The sequence below is a fragment of the Stomoxys calcitrans genome, chromosome 5 (assembly GCF_963082655.1).
Source record: "Stomoxys calcitrans chromosome 5, idStoCalc2.1, whole genome shotgun sequence".
Classification (NCBI taxonomy): domain Eukaryota; kingdom Metazoa; phylum Arthropoda; class Insecta; order Diptera; family Muscidae; genus Stomoxys; species Stomoxys calcitrans.
In genome coordinates, this window is record NC_081556.1 from 144,828,495 (window position 1) to 144,843,526 (window position 15,032).

The following is a 15,032-nucleotide window of genomic DNA, read 5'->3' on the forward strand; positions in this document are numbered from 1 at the left end:
ATATTTGATACCCATTGATTGTCCCAATCGGTGAACATGTTCCTTGGGGGGTTGCTTCTCCATTTTTGTGTTGAGGCGATCCCCCAGACATGTTGAGATAAACTTGTATGCTTAACTCGCACTCTACTTATAAACACCTATCAATTGATATCCTTATAGTCCCAATCGGTAGACATGTCCGTTTGGCTGGGGCGTTCCCCTTGATTATTTGACTTACAGTTATTATACCCATTTCGTGGTTTTTGAATTGCCACTAAAGTGGATAGATGTCAAATGTGACATAATAGGAGGTTTTTGAAAATTAAGGTAAGGGGGAGGATACTCCCCCCTTCTGGTATCAATAAGCTAAGTACCCAATTTTTATTGGAGGCCGAAATTTTTATATCAGATTCTTATTCTACTCTTAAATACCTTTCATATGATACCCATATCGTCCCAAACGGTAGACATGTCCATATGGCTGGTTTTTGGGGTGGGGCGTTCCCCCAAATCACATAACCCAATTTTTTTTTCCCATAAAGAGGCACATAAAATTTCTCTTAAATCGATGCACACATCTTCCCCATCTTTCGATTTTGAAAATTAAGGAGAGGAAAGAATTCTCACCCCTCCCCCTCTCCCTCGGGAATCAAAAAATTGAATATCAAATTTTCATTGGAGGCCCAAAGTCTACATTCTCTGAAAATGTCATCTAAATCCCTGCAGCCATTTTTCAAGCAAACACAATGCCACACTTTCACATTTATAGTTAAAAAAATATTTTAAAGAAATTTTTAGAAATTTTTAACCTATGCTCTTTTTTCCTCACTTACAGATTTACTTTTCCGTACTGGCATCTCTATAACGAGTATGTGGGTAAGTACGTTGCGTGTGTGTTTGTCGTTTCGTTTTTATTAATTTGTCCCCCTAGTGTTGCATGTCATAAAGAGATAGCAAGACATAGCAGCGCTATGGATATGCCGACAAATGCGAGTTGCCAGAGTGTTTTGCATGCTGTTGGTGTGGTGGGAACAGTGATAGACTGAAATATGCAAAAGGTGGCCAATAAAAGTGCTCATTTAATTTAATATTAATTAAAGTCGCTGCAAATGGAGCAAACAAAAAGTGGAGAGCTCGAAACTGCTGCATACAGCATCCCCCCTCATGAGAGTAAGGAAGAGAAAGAGAGAGAGAGAGAGATTTATTTTGCAGCATCTACTCTCTTTCAAGGGGGCTATGCAGAATTGTTGTGTGACCGGCCTTTTAGGCATCCTTTTGAGTGAGTTCTACAACGGAGCGAATGGCAAAAAGCTTTACTATTCGGTTTTCCCCCATTTATTTAGAAAGGAAAAAAGCTTTTACTCTGCTTTTTAGTGGGGTAAGTTCTAGTTTTGGAGCTATCTTCAGCAGCAGCTCTCATTTGTTCTCTCCATTTGATGGTTAGTTCTGCTCCTTTGCCAATTTCATGTTGAAGTGAGTGAATGAATTTTCTACATTTCTTCTGCTGCTGTACAATCTCAGCTTTGTGATTTTCTTTATTTTTTTGCTTTCAAAGCGCTCTGCTTTTACTGCGAGGGAGGTCACAGCATCTTTGCATCTTTAGCCAAAATTCATTTCGTTGCAGTACACCGAAGTGTCAAGTCAGCGGGCTTTCCTCTGGTCCCCTAGTCAAGTTTAAGAGAAAAGGAAAGGAAAATACAAATCTTTGCAATTTTTTTTTTTTTCTTCTTTCAAAGAGACAAACTAAATGAACGGTTAATGGTTAAGGGGAGAAACGCAAGGCAGTATAAAACTCTGTGGCAATCAATAGAAGACTTTACCAGTGTTAGTTCATGTGGTGTGGTGTTTTGTGTTGTGGTGTCTGTGCTTAAGTGTCTGTGATAAAAGATGGAGAAAAAAAACAGAAAGAAATATGGAAACTATGACTTATTACATTGCCCCTCTCGCTCAAACCACCCATTTATTTAACTTGGAAGCTGAGAAGAAAAAAATGCACAAACACTAAATAAAATTAATGACAACAATTCCAACAACTACAAGAACTACTACAAAACAATATTCCTCATACGTCTGTCTGCCCTGGCTGTGGGGTTGGTGTATAGAATGGAGATGTGAAAGCATTCTCAGGTTTTTTTATTTTTTTTCTCCGCCTGTTTGTGCGTGCATTCTGGTGTCTGTGTCTGCTTGCCTGCCTGCCTGCCTGCTGTCTGTCTCTGCAAGATAAATTGTAAATTGTTTTCTGTGTGTGTGTGTGTGTGCCTGAGTGTGGCTCAGCGAAAAAACCCTATCCCCCCTCCATCCAAAAAAAGAGGGAATACGCAACAGAGGAACTCATAAATAATGATGTTAATTTTTCCCCACATTTCATTTAAAACTTTTCTGAGGGTATTCACAAAAACCAAAGAACAGAATGAAAAACGAAGAACTTTGTCTTATAACCAACACATCAATGTAAGAGCGCAACATTTACTACTGCCTTTCTTGCGCGTTGTAAGCTGTAAGCCTCCTCCCACGAAAATGCCAGGCAAATGCGTTTTCTAATTTGCAGAACTCAGAGTAAGTGTTTGATGAGTAGTAGTTGCAAAAAAAAAAAAAAAAACTAAACTAAAATGAGTACTAAATTTACTATGATTTTTACTATAATTTGCTGTTACCGGAAGTTGCTAACTGTTGTGTGAGTATTGGTGTGGAGCAGGGCTAAATCACTGCTATAGGGGAGAATCTGAAAAAAAGTACTTTTTTGGGGTAGTTTACATTTGAAATGAGAAGTAAGGAAGGACTAAAGACGGTTGAAGCCGAAACATTGGGTAACTCATCGAAATATTGACCTGAGACCCTAAAAAGTCGATTTAATCATGTCTGTCCGTCCGTCCGTTTGTCTCTCTATCGGAAGCACTCTAACTTTCAAAGAAGAAAATCTAAGAGCTTGAAATTTTGCTTCTTATTCGTGCTGGTCGGTGGGGATTGTAAATGGGCCAAATCGGCAAATGTTTCCTTATAGCTGCCAAATAAACCTATCTTGGATTTAGATTTTTTGGGTCTCTATAGGCCGTAATGCTTATCCGATTTCTGTTACCGGAAGTTGGTAACTGTTGTGTGAGTATTGGTGTGAAGCAGGGCTAAATCACTGCCATAGGGGAGAATCTGGATAAAAATTCTTTTTTGGGGTATTCTACAATTAGTCTACATCTGAAATGAGAAGTAAGGACGGATTAAAGACGGGCGAAGGCGACCTTGTGATACCCTACACCACATTGGGTGACTCATCGAAATATTGACGTGAAACCTAAAAAAATCGATTTAGTCATGTCTGTCCGTCCGTCTGTCTTCCTTATGAAAGCACGCTACCTTTCGAAGAATTAAATCTTAGAGCTTGAAATTTTGCTTCTTATTCGTGCAGGTCGGTGGGGATGGTAAATGGGCCAAATCGGCATATGTGTCGTTATAGCTGTCAAACAAACCGATCTTGGATTTAGATTTTTTGGGCCTCTAGAGGGCGTAATGCATATCCGATTTCTGTTACCGGAAGTTGCTAACTGTTGTGTGAGTATTGGTGTGGAGCAGGGCTAAATTACTACCACAGAGGCGAATAGTTTTTGGGGTAGTCTACAATTAGTCTACATTTGAAAAGATAAGTAAAGATGGGCTAAAGTCGGGCGTGGCCCACCTTTTGATACCCACCACACCACATTAGGTAGCTCATGGAAATATTGATCTGTGACCCAAAACCGATCTGGGCCAAATTGAAGCAGGATGTCGAAGGGTTTAACACAACTCACTCTCCCAAGTTTCTGTGAAATCGGACGAAAAATGCGTCTTTTATGGGCCAAAGAACTTAAATCGAGAGATAGGGCCAAGACTTTAAATCGAGGGATCGGTCTATATGGCAGCTATATCCAAATCTGGGCCGATCGGGGCCAAATTGATCTTGAGTTGAACTCACTGCTCTAAATTTCAGCAAAATCGGAAAAAGTCGCTTTTATGGGCCTAAGACTTTAAACCGGCGGATCGGTCTATATGGGGGCTATATCAAGATATAGTCCGATATAGCCCAACTTCGAACTTCACCTGCCTATGGACAAACGAAGAATATGTGCAAAGTTTCAGCTCAATATCTCTATTTCGAAAGACTGTAGCGTTATTTCAACAGACGGACAGATAGATAGACAGACGGACGGACATGGCTAGATGGTCTTATAATTATACCCCCATCCTTCGAAAGTGGGTATAAAAGGGGTGAATTAAAAAAAAAACAAGTAAAAGCGTGCTAAGTTCGGCCGGGCCGAATCTTATATACCCTCCACCATGGATCGCATTTGTCGAGATCTTTTCACGGCATCTCTTCTTAGGAAAAAACAGACCATTATAAACACGTTTGTTGATGGTCATGAGAGGATCCGTCGTACAAAATTTCAGGCATATCTGATAATAATTGCGACCTCTAGGGGTCAAGAAGTCAAGATCCCAGATCGGTTTATATGGCAGCTATATCAGGTTATGAACCGATTTGAACCTTATTTGAAACAGTTGTTGAAAGTAAAAATAAAATACGTCATGCAAAATTTCAGCCAAATCGGATAGGAATTGCGCCCTCTAGAAGCTCAAGAAGTCAAATCCTCAGATATGTTTATTTGACAGCTATATCAGGTTATGAACCGATTTCAACCATACTTGGCACAGTTGTTGGGTATCATAACAAAACACGTCGTGCAAAATTTCATTCCAATCGGATAAGAATTGCGCCCTCTAAAGTCTCAAGAAGTCAAGACCCAAGATCGGTTTATATGACAGCTATATAAGGTTATGAACCGATTTGAACCATACTTGACACAGTTGTTGGATATCATAACGAAACACGTCGTGCAAAATTTCATTCCAATCGGATAAGAATTACGCACTCTAGAGGCTCAAGAAGTCAAGACCCAAGATCGGTTTATATGGCAGCTATATCAGGTTATGAACCGATTTGAACCATGCTTAGCACAGTTGTTGGATATCATAAAAAAACACGACGTGCAAAATTTTATTTTGATGGGATAAGAATTGCGCACGCTAGAGGCTCAAGAAGTCATGACCCAAGATCGGTTTATATGGCAGCTATATCAAAACATGGACCGATATGGCCCATTTACAATACCAACCGACCTACACTAATAAGAAGTATTTGTGGAAAATTTCAAGCGGCTAGATTTACTCCTTCGGAAGTTAGCGTGCTTTCGACAGACAGACGGACGGACGGACGGACGGACGGACGGACGGACATGGCTAAATCGACATAAAATGTCGCGACGATCAAGAATATATATACTTTATGGGGTCTCAGACGAATATTTCGAGTAGTTACAAACAGAATGACGAAATTAGTATACCCCCCATCTTATGGTGGAGGGTATAAAAACAGAAATATGCATAAAATCCTTATTTTAATCGATAGTACGCTCCACATAATTTAATGAAAATGTTGACCGTGAATGCGCCTCAAATGCTCCATCCAAAATTGCAAATTTTGTCCATGAACATTCCACTTAGGAACAGGGGCCAACATCTCACATATCATTGAGTGCAGTCCGTTTCAAGTTTAAGCTCAATGATAATAGGCCTCCTTGTTATAGCCGGGTCCGAACGTCGTGTCGCAGTGCCACACCTCTTTGGAAAGAAGGTTTTCCATGACATAGTACTTCACGAATATTGGAAAACCACAACTGAAAATTTTTCTTATGGTCTCGCCAGGATTCGAACCCAGGTGCTTAGCATCATAGGCGGACATGCAAACCTCTGCTCTACGTTGGCTCCATCCGCTTAGTCAAATCTTGGACACACCTCTTTTAGGCACGTCATAGTACATCAAAAATGTCGTCAGAAATAGGAAAGGATAACCACAGCTGAAAATGTTCTCTGATGTTCTCGCCAGGATGCGAATCCATGCGTTCAGCATCGTAGGCGGACATGCTAACCCCTGCGCTACGGTGGTTTTCACAAAAAAAAAAAAAAAACAAACAAACAAAATTAGTCTTAAGGCATTCAATCGCACGATCTAGGCGGCCATTTGACCGGTCCCGAACGTGAAATAAAATTTTCACCAAACTCGCTTCTCAAAAAGTCCATTGTTACCCGTGGTGTGTGGCATGTGGCACCGTCTTGTTGAAGCCACGTGTCATGCAAGTCAAGCTCATGCATTTTGTGCAAAAAACAAAATGGACATTCACGTTACGATTCTCATCATCTTTGAAGAAAAACGGTCCAATGATGCCTCCAGCCCATAAACCGCAACAAACTGTGACTTTTTTTGGATGCCTTGTTAGCTCTGGCAATGGTTATGGCTGATCTTCACTCAAAAGTCGACTATTCTGTTTATTTAAGTACTCATTGAGCCAAAAATGAGCTTCGTCGCTGAAGAACAAGAAGCGCGCCATGAACTTTCTTCATAGAGCACGCATTTTGATAATAAAATTCAATAATTTGCAAGCATTGCGCGTTTGTAAGACCATTTATGGTGAAATTATACACCAAATTGAAAAATTTTGGCAATGAAACAAAACACTAAACTTGCGTGAGCTGTTTAAGCCAGTGTTGCTAAAAAGATAATAGCTAAAAAATCACCCTTTATAAACAGTCTTCCAACTCGCCACAGCCTCCATATGGACCACCTATCTACAATGTTCTGTAGTTCGACAAGGGGGACATTTGCAAGTTCGGCGGCTTGTTCGCTCTCAGCAGAGGAGCCATTCCTGCCATATTCGTCCGCCTTCTCGTTCCACGAAATACCATTGCCGTTGCCGGGAACCCAAGTCAGCCCTATGTCATGAGTACTGCAAACACTCTGCCACGTACTTCGACCTCACAGTCCTAGACCCTAAGGCCCTGAGGGCTGCCATAATGTCCCCATACTTCCGTAGTTTCGAAGACGTTAAATCCCTTACCAGAATTTCTTTTGAGGTATGTTTAAGAGACAAAGTTCTGTCTGAAATACCGTACACTCGTCCGGCAATCTCACCGACACATTGTGGGATAGAATCGAAAAAAAAGTAAAAGCGTGCTTAGTTCGGCCGGCAGCTACATCAGGTTTTGGATCGATGCAGACAACTTCATGCAAAATTTGGCCAAATCGGATGAAAATAGCGCCCTCTAGAGACTCAAGGAGTCAAGATCCAATATCGGTATATACGGCAGCTATAACAGATTGTCGACCGATTTGAACCATACATAGCACAGTTGTTAGAAGTCATAACAAAACACGTCATGCCAAATTTCTACTAAATCGGATAAGAATTGCGCCCTCTAGAGACTCAAGGAGTCAAGATCCAAGATCGGTATATATGGCAGCTATATAAGGTTATGGACCGATTTGAACCATACTTAACACAGTTATTGGAAGTCATAACGAAATGCATCGTGCCAACTTTCAGCCAAATGGGATAAGAATTGCCCCCTCTAGGGGCTCAAGAAGTTAAGATCATAGATTGCTTTATATGGGAGCTATATCAGGTTATGATCCGATTTCAACCATCCTTAGCACAATTGTTGAGAATTATAACAATAACAAACCACCTCGCGCAAAATTTCAGCCAAATCGGGTAGGAATTGCGCCCACTAGAGGCTCAAGAAGTTAAGACCCCAGATCGGTTTATATGGGAGCTTTATCAAAACAAAGACCGATAGGGTCCATTTACAATTCCAACCAACCAACAATAATAAGAAGTATTTGTGCAAAATTTCAAGCGGCTAACCTTATTTCTTCGAAAGTTAGCGTGTTTTCGACAAAAGGACGGACGGACGGACGGACGGACGGACGGATGGACAGACAGACGGACAGACCGACGGACAGACGGATAGACGGACAGTAAGATGGACGGACAGAAGGACGAACAGAAAGACGGACGGACAGAAGGACGGACGGACTGATGTACAGACGGACGGTCAGACGAACTGACGGATATGGCTAGATCGACTTAAAACGTCACGACGATCTAGAATATATATATCTTGTGGGGTCTAAGACGAATATTTCGAGAAGTTACAAACAGAATGACGAAATAAGTATACCCCCATTATATGGTGGAGGGTATAATAATCAATTTACTAAAAAAAAATCGATTTTAAAATCATCTTTACTCGGACTGGGTATTTTGGGGATTTTTGTGAAAAAATTCGGGAAGAATTTATTTTTGGTCTTTTTAGGACAAATATATCTGCTAAACTCAAAAATTATTTTTAAGATATCCTTGTTTTTTGCTTACAATTATTTTAATCTGTATTTTCGTTTTCAAAGAAATATCTGTACTCTTTCCTCTTAAACGGAGGATTTTTTACCCGTTCTTAAACGGCGGATTTTTTTTACTTTTCTTTCGATTATATCCCACTGTGCGACATACCTATCTCGGAGTATGCCCTCAAGCCTGTCTCTGACTGCAACGTGGAGTCATCTGTAAATGCCGTAGTCTCATAGCTTTCACCTCTCCTCCTTCCTTCCTCCACCTTTCCGGGAAAGCAAATACCGAATATCCTTTCTCGAATCGGTCTCTGTGCTAGGTAGTCTCAGACTGCCCATTGCATTTCAAAGCGTCCAAAGTGGTGCCTTGGTCGTATCCTCTGCCTTTCAGCATACCAAATTCCCTCGACTTAAGAGCGCCCTTGGCGGCACAGTTATGTATATAGTCCTCGAGAGGTTGCATATCCAGCATTGCTTCCAAACTTCTCTGGTGTCAGGACCGCTTCTATGATTCCGACAAGCCATTGTACCATGCTAGTCTTTTCACTTTCAAGAACTCCCTGTTGCCACATGTCAGCACTGGTCTCACAGCGGTCGTGTATCACTTTCTGCCGAATATCATCTTGCAGGAGTAGAAGCTGCACAACCCCTTTCGACTTCTTTGCTCCGCATTCTTTTTCCAGAATAGTTCCAAATCAAGGACTAGACTCAGCCCAAACACGGGACTTTAAATCAGTCATCTTATATCTACGAATTAAGAGTTCCAGCTCTGTCTTTGCTGAGTTCGTTCTCAACCCATTTCTCGTAGCCCATGGGCGACAGAAAATCGCCTCGTTTCAATAATATGACGGATTCCACATCCAAGAGGCTTCTTTTATCACTTGGCTCCAAATCGGTTCCATGGTTCCTTTTGCTCCAAAATTGGCACGTATTGTTTTATTACCCATCTACATTACTTTACTTTAATTGGCTATGAAAGAACATTTGTTCCACTAGCCGAACGTAGAATAGCATTCCCAGCGCCTCGATCTTCTGCGCTCATTCCAAAATCTCTGACACCAAGTTTCGAGGTGTTTTCCACCACTTGATCTTTCTATCCGGCTTTTGTTCGTCCCGGTTTGCTTGTACCACCTTGTTTGCCTTCAAAAGTCTTCTTTGCTGGAGCTTCTTCATCCATTCGGAAAACATGACCTAGCCAACGCAGACGTTGTATTTTGATGCGTGTAACTATGCTATGGTCGTCATACATCTCGTACAGCTCGTGGTTTATATGACGCCTATATTCTCCATTAATGCAAACTGGTCCATATATTTTACGAAGAATCTTTCTCTCAAACACTCCAAGTACTGCCTTGCTTGCTTTCACAAGTACCCATGCTTCAGAATCATATAACAGCCCGGGTAGTATCAGTGTCTTGTATGGTGTAATCTTCGTCTAACAAGAATCTTTCTCTCAAACACTCCAAGTACTGCCTTGCTTGCTTTCACAAGTACCCATGCTTCAGAATCATATAACAGCCCGGGTAGTATCAGTGTCTTGTATGGTGTAATCTTCGTCTAACAAGAATCTTTCTCTCAAACACTCCAAGTACTACCTTGCTTGCTTTCACAAGTACCCATGCTTCAGAATCATTTAACAGCCCGGGTAGTATCAGTGTCTTGTATGGTGTAATCTTCATGGCCTTGTTTCTAAACTGCTTACTTAGTACAAAGTAGCATCTGCTTGCCAGTATTATTCTTCGCGTAATCTCAAAACTGGTGTCATTGCTTTTGGTTAAGGCGGTGCCGAGGTAGATAAAGTTACTGACTATCTCAAAGTTGTGGTTCCCAACTTTCTCCATTTTCTTTATCTGCTCGGTTGTGCTAGGCTTTTTAGGAGTTGAAACAATCCATTTCGTCTTATCTCCATTTACTGCCATACCCATTTCCACTGACTCTCTTTCGATTCTTTCAAAGGCTGCAGTTACTATACTTCCGGTGACCGACCTATGATATCGATATCGTCGGCATAGGCGAGTAGCATGTGCTCTCTTGTGATTACTGCGCCATATCTATTCACATCTGCAACTCGCATAATCTTCGCCAGCTGGATATTAAAGAGATCACACGATAGGCTGTCTCCTTGTCTGAAACCTCGTTTGGTATTAAATGGTTCGGAGAGATTCTTTCCCAGTCTTACTGAGGAACGTGTATCAGCAAGTGCCATCCAGCAGAGTCTTATTAATTTTGCAGGGATACCAAACTCAGACATGGCTTGAAATACCTTTGAACGTAAAGGAGTATCGAATATGCGGCTTGGTAGTCAACAAAGAGATGGTAGGTGTTAATATGTCCTTCTCGGGTCTTTTCCAGGATTTGGCGCGGTGTGAATACCTGGTCTAGGGTTTATTTACCTGGTCTAAAGCCGCATTGGTAGGGCCCAATTATATCATTGACTTTAGGTTTAAATCTCTCACACAGTACACTCGAGAGTGTCTTGTATGCGATGGGGAGGAGACTTATTCCTCTGTAGTTGACACATTCCGTCTTGCCTCCTTTCTTGTGTACGCGACATAGTATGCTGAGGTTCCAATCATCGGGTATAAGTTCTTCTTGCCAGATTGCGCAGATAAGCTGATGCATTCGCCTTACCAGCGTGTCGCCTCCGGTCTTTAATAGTTCAGCGGGTAACTCGTCGGCTTCTGCTGCCTTGTTGTTCTTCAGTCGGGTCACTGTTACTTGGACCTCATTCTGACTAGAAGGTAAACATTCTATACCATCATCAGGAATTGGTTCTGCGGTATCCTCTTCGCCTCAGGTCTGAAATAGTTTAGCGGGTAGCCCGTCGGCTCCTGCTGCCTTGTTATTCTTCAGTCGGGTCACTGCTACTTGGACCTCATTTAGACTAGGAAGTAAACATTGTATACCATCATCAGGGATTGTTTCTGCGGTATCCTCTTCGCCTCAGGTCTTTAATAGTTCAGCGGGTAACCCGTCGGCTCCTGCTGAATTGTTGTTCTTCAGTTGGGTCACTGCTACTTGGACCTCATTCTGACTAGAAGATAAACATTCTATACCATCATCAGGGATTGGTTCTGCGGTATCCTCTTCGCCTCAGGTCTGAAATAGTTTAGCGGGTAATACGTCGGCTCCTGCTGCCTTGTTGTTCTTCAGTCGGGTCACTGCTACTTGGACCTCATTCTGACTAGAAGGTAAACATTCTGTACCATCATCAGGGATTGGTTCTGCGGTATCCTCTTCGCCTCCGGTCTTAAATAGTTTAGCGGGTAATACGTCGGCTCCTGCTGCCTTGTTATTCTTCAGTCGGGTCACTGCTACTTGGACCTCACTCTGACTAGAAGGTAAACATTCTATACCATCATAAGGGATTGTTTCTGCGGTATCCTCTTCGGGTAACCCGTCGGCTCCTGCTGCCTTGTTGTTCTTTAGTCGGGCTACTGCTACTTGGATCTCATTCTGACTAGGAGGGAAACATTCTATACCATCATCAGGGATTGGTTCTGCGGCCAACATCGGACACTAGCAGTTGGGTAAAGGGGGTTTACATATACACCAGAGGTAGTGGGTGTCCAAAGTTCGACCCGGCTGAACTTAATGCCTCCACATTCATTCTTCCGCATGCCTAACCCTTTGATTGCTTCCTAAGTGCCATCCAAACTCTACCTTTTTTCAATTAATGCCTTCAAGATATTTTTCCCTATTTTTGGAGGCATCTCTAGTAAATATTTTAAGAATTACACTGACTGAACTGACACTCTTACCATGCCTGAAATTAAACCAACATTCACAGAATGCATTCCATTAATAATATGCCAAAATTTTGTACACAAAATATCAAATTAGTTCCTCTATGACATGTCTTCTCCATTTACAATTGTCAGGGACACAAATTGGCTTTCTCACTCCCAAATGGTGCCTACAGACAGACAAACAATCACAACAACAACAACAACAACCGCACAAAGAAATAGAAGTCGTGAAAAATCTTAAAAAATCAACAAGTGAGACACCAGCAACGAAAAAAAAAACAGCCCAACAACAAATAAATATCGAAAAAAATACATAAAACCAGACATTGAACAAGACAGTAAAGTGAAAAAAAATTCGAACCAAAAGGAAGCAGAAGCTATTGTATGGGGGATATATCATCTGACTTCGAATATACATTGGGGGATTTATTTTCATCATCAACATGTATGCGGGTATGTGTTGTCACAATGAGAGTACGAGTACGAGTGTGTGCTTGCTCATACCGACAGACAAACAGATGGAGAGACAGGCGAACATGCCCACACACTCAGAAGGACAGACATATCAATTTTATGCGGCAATCTGCTTAAAACTTCAATGATATCCTATCGAGACTCTTTGTATAGGAAAAACAGTCATTACAGCTCATGGCCATTGAATTGAGACGGTTTTGAGCAGGATCTTTGGGAGGAATGAAAATAAGGTACATAAACAATTTGAAAAATGAAATGAGGTATTATAAGTATTTCTTAGTAACTACGAGCATTTTTTTTTGTACCCACCACCGAAGGATGGGGGTATATTCATTTTGTCATTCCGTTTGCAACACATCGAAATATCCATGTCCGACCCTATCTTATATATAAAATTCAATTTGTGTGTTCCGTATAGACTCAAAAACGGATTACCTTGACATTTGCACAGATTGTGTAGGTTGGTCTGTAAGGAAACATAGGCTATACAATTTTTTGATATCGGAAGGGGGGACGGGCCTTCCCCTTCACCCTAAAGTACTACCCAAAAATAAAAGTGGACCGTTCGGGACAATATGGGATTCAAACGAAAGGTATTCAAGAGTAGAGTACGAATTTCATAATAAAAGTTGGGTCCAAGTACCTGGGGGGCCGCCCCAGATCCAAAACCCCCTTAAAATAGGTCTATTTGACAATCATGACAATATGGGGCTCAATTGAAAGGTATTCGAGAGTAGATTACGAATATGGTCAGGAAGTAGGAATAGGTTTTATAATTTATTGATAACGGAAGGGGGGACCCTCAACCATTATCCCAAAAACACCACCCAAAATCAAAAGTAGACCGATAAGGACAATATGGATATCGAATGAAAAGTATGTGGGAGTAGATAACGAATCTGGCATACAAAATCATGTCGATGTATAGGGGGTCACCCCACCGCCACAAAAAAGCCCAAAATGGCCAAAAATGGGACTCGGTTTGTTCTCGGTCGAAGAAATCATAGGCTATATATTTTTTTATTATCCGGAGGGGGGCGGACCCTCCCCCTTACCTTAAAAGTACTACCCAAAAATAAAAGTCGACCGATTGGGACAATATGGGATTCAAACAAAAGGTATTCAAGAGTATAGTACGAATTTCATGAAGTTGGGTCCAAGTACCTGGGGGGCCGCCCCAGCCCCAAAACCCCTTAAAATAGGTTTATTTGAAGATCATGACAATATAGGACTCAAATAAAAGCTATTCGAGAGTAGATTACGGATATGGTCAGGAAGTGAGAATTGGCTTTATAATTTATTGATAACGGAAGGGGCGGACCCTCAACCATTATCCCAAAAATACCACCCAAAATCAAAAGTGGACCGATAAGGACAATATGGGTATCAAAGGAAAAGTATGCGTGAGTCGATAACGACTTAGGCATGTCGAAGTATATTTACTCTCTAATATCTAAAGACATTAGAGAGTTAAAGATGGCGCAGCGGAGTGGGCTCGGTTCGGCTAGTAGAGTATATATATTCTTGATCAGCGTAAAAATCTAAGACGAGCTAGTCATGTCCGTCCGTCTGTTGAATCACGCTACAGTCTTTAAAAATAGAGAAATTGAGCCGAAACTTTGCACAGATTCTTTTTTTGTCGATAAGCAGTTTAAGTTCGAAGATGGGCTATATCGGACTATATCTTGATATAGCCCCCATATAGACCGATCCGCCGATCTAAATTTGCTGAAATTTGGGACAGTGAACTGTGAACGTTAGGCCCTTCGATATCCTTCTTCAATTTGGCTCAGATCGGTCCAGATTTCGATATAGCTGCCATATAGACCGATCTCTCGATTGAGGGTTTTTGGCCTAGAAAAGTCACATTTATTGTCCGATGTCGCCGAAATTTGGGGACTGAGAGATGTGCTTGGCCCTTCGATATCCCTTTCCAATTTGGCCTAGATCGGTCCAGATTTGGATATAGCTACCATGTAGACCGATATCTCGATTTAAAGTCTTGGCCCCATAAAAGGCGCATTTATAATCCGATTTCACAGAAATGTGACACAGTGACTTATATTAGGCTTTTTTCGAAATCTGTGTCGTATATCGTATATCGCTGTCAAAAAGTTTAATCTTTTGTTCTACAAAATGGAACAGTGACTTATATTTATTAGACCACTCAATGTCCGTGCCGAATTTGGGTGCATAAGTTATTCAATTTTCAGCGGATTGTGACGAAAGGGGGTTTACATAAATACCCGAGGTGGTGGGAATCTAAATTTCGGCCCGACCGGCATTTAGTTTGCCTTTTTACTTGTTTTTATCTAATTTTTCGACAATAAATAAAAAACTTTAAATTTATAAAATTTTTTTTTAATGACCTTTCCCATTTCACTGGCCTCTGGCTGTTGTTACACATTCGAACAAAAGTCATTTGCATAATACATGTCGGAAAGTACGCAATGTATGTACATGCGATTCATTCTGACATACGGGTGCAACTTACACACGAAAAATATCCGAAATGACACATGTAAAGCTTTGGAGTGTAGTGGTCCCAAATGTTTTAGGAAAACAGAACAGAAAACTCCAGAAATTGATGATGATTACATCCGAAATTGCCACCGGATTGA

At 41.3% G+C, this 15,032-nt stretch overlaps 1 protein-coding gene across 1 annotated transcript in view; it reads left to right on the forward strand.

Moving 5' to 3' along the window:
• The window catches only part of LOC106090101 (uncharacterized), a 339,431-nt gene that overhangs the window by 220,052 nt on the left and 104,347 nt on the right, over positions 1–15,032 (forward strand). Inside the window, exon 5 of the mRNA XM_059369225.1 lies at positions 815–855. Within this exon, the coding sequence (XP_059225208.1) occupies positions 815–855 (41 nt within the window). The remainder of the gene's footprint in view (positions 1–814; positions 856–15,032) is intronic.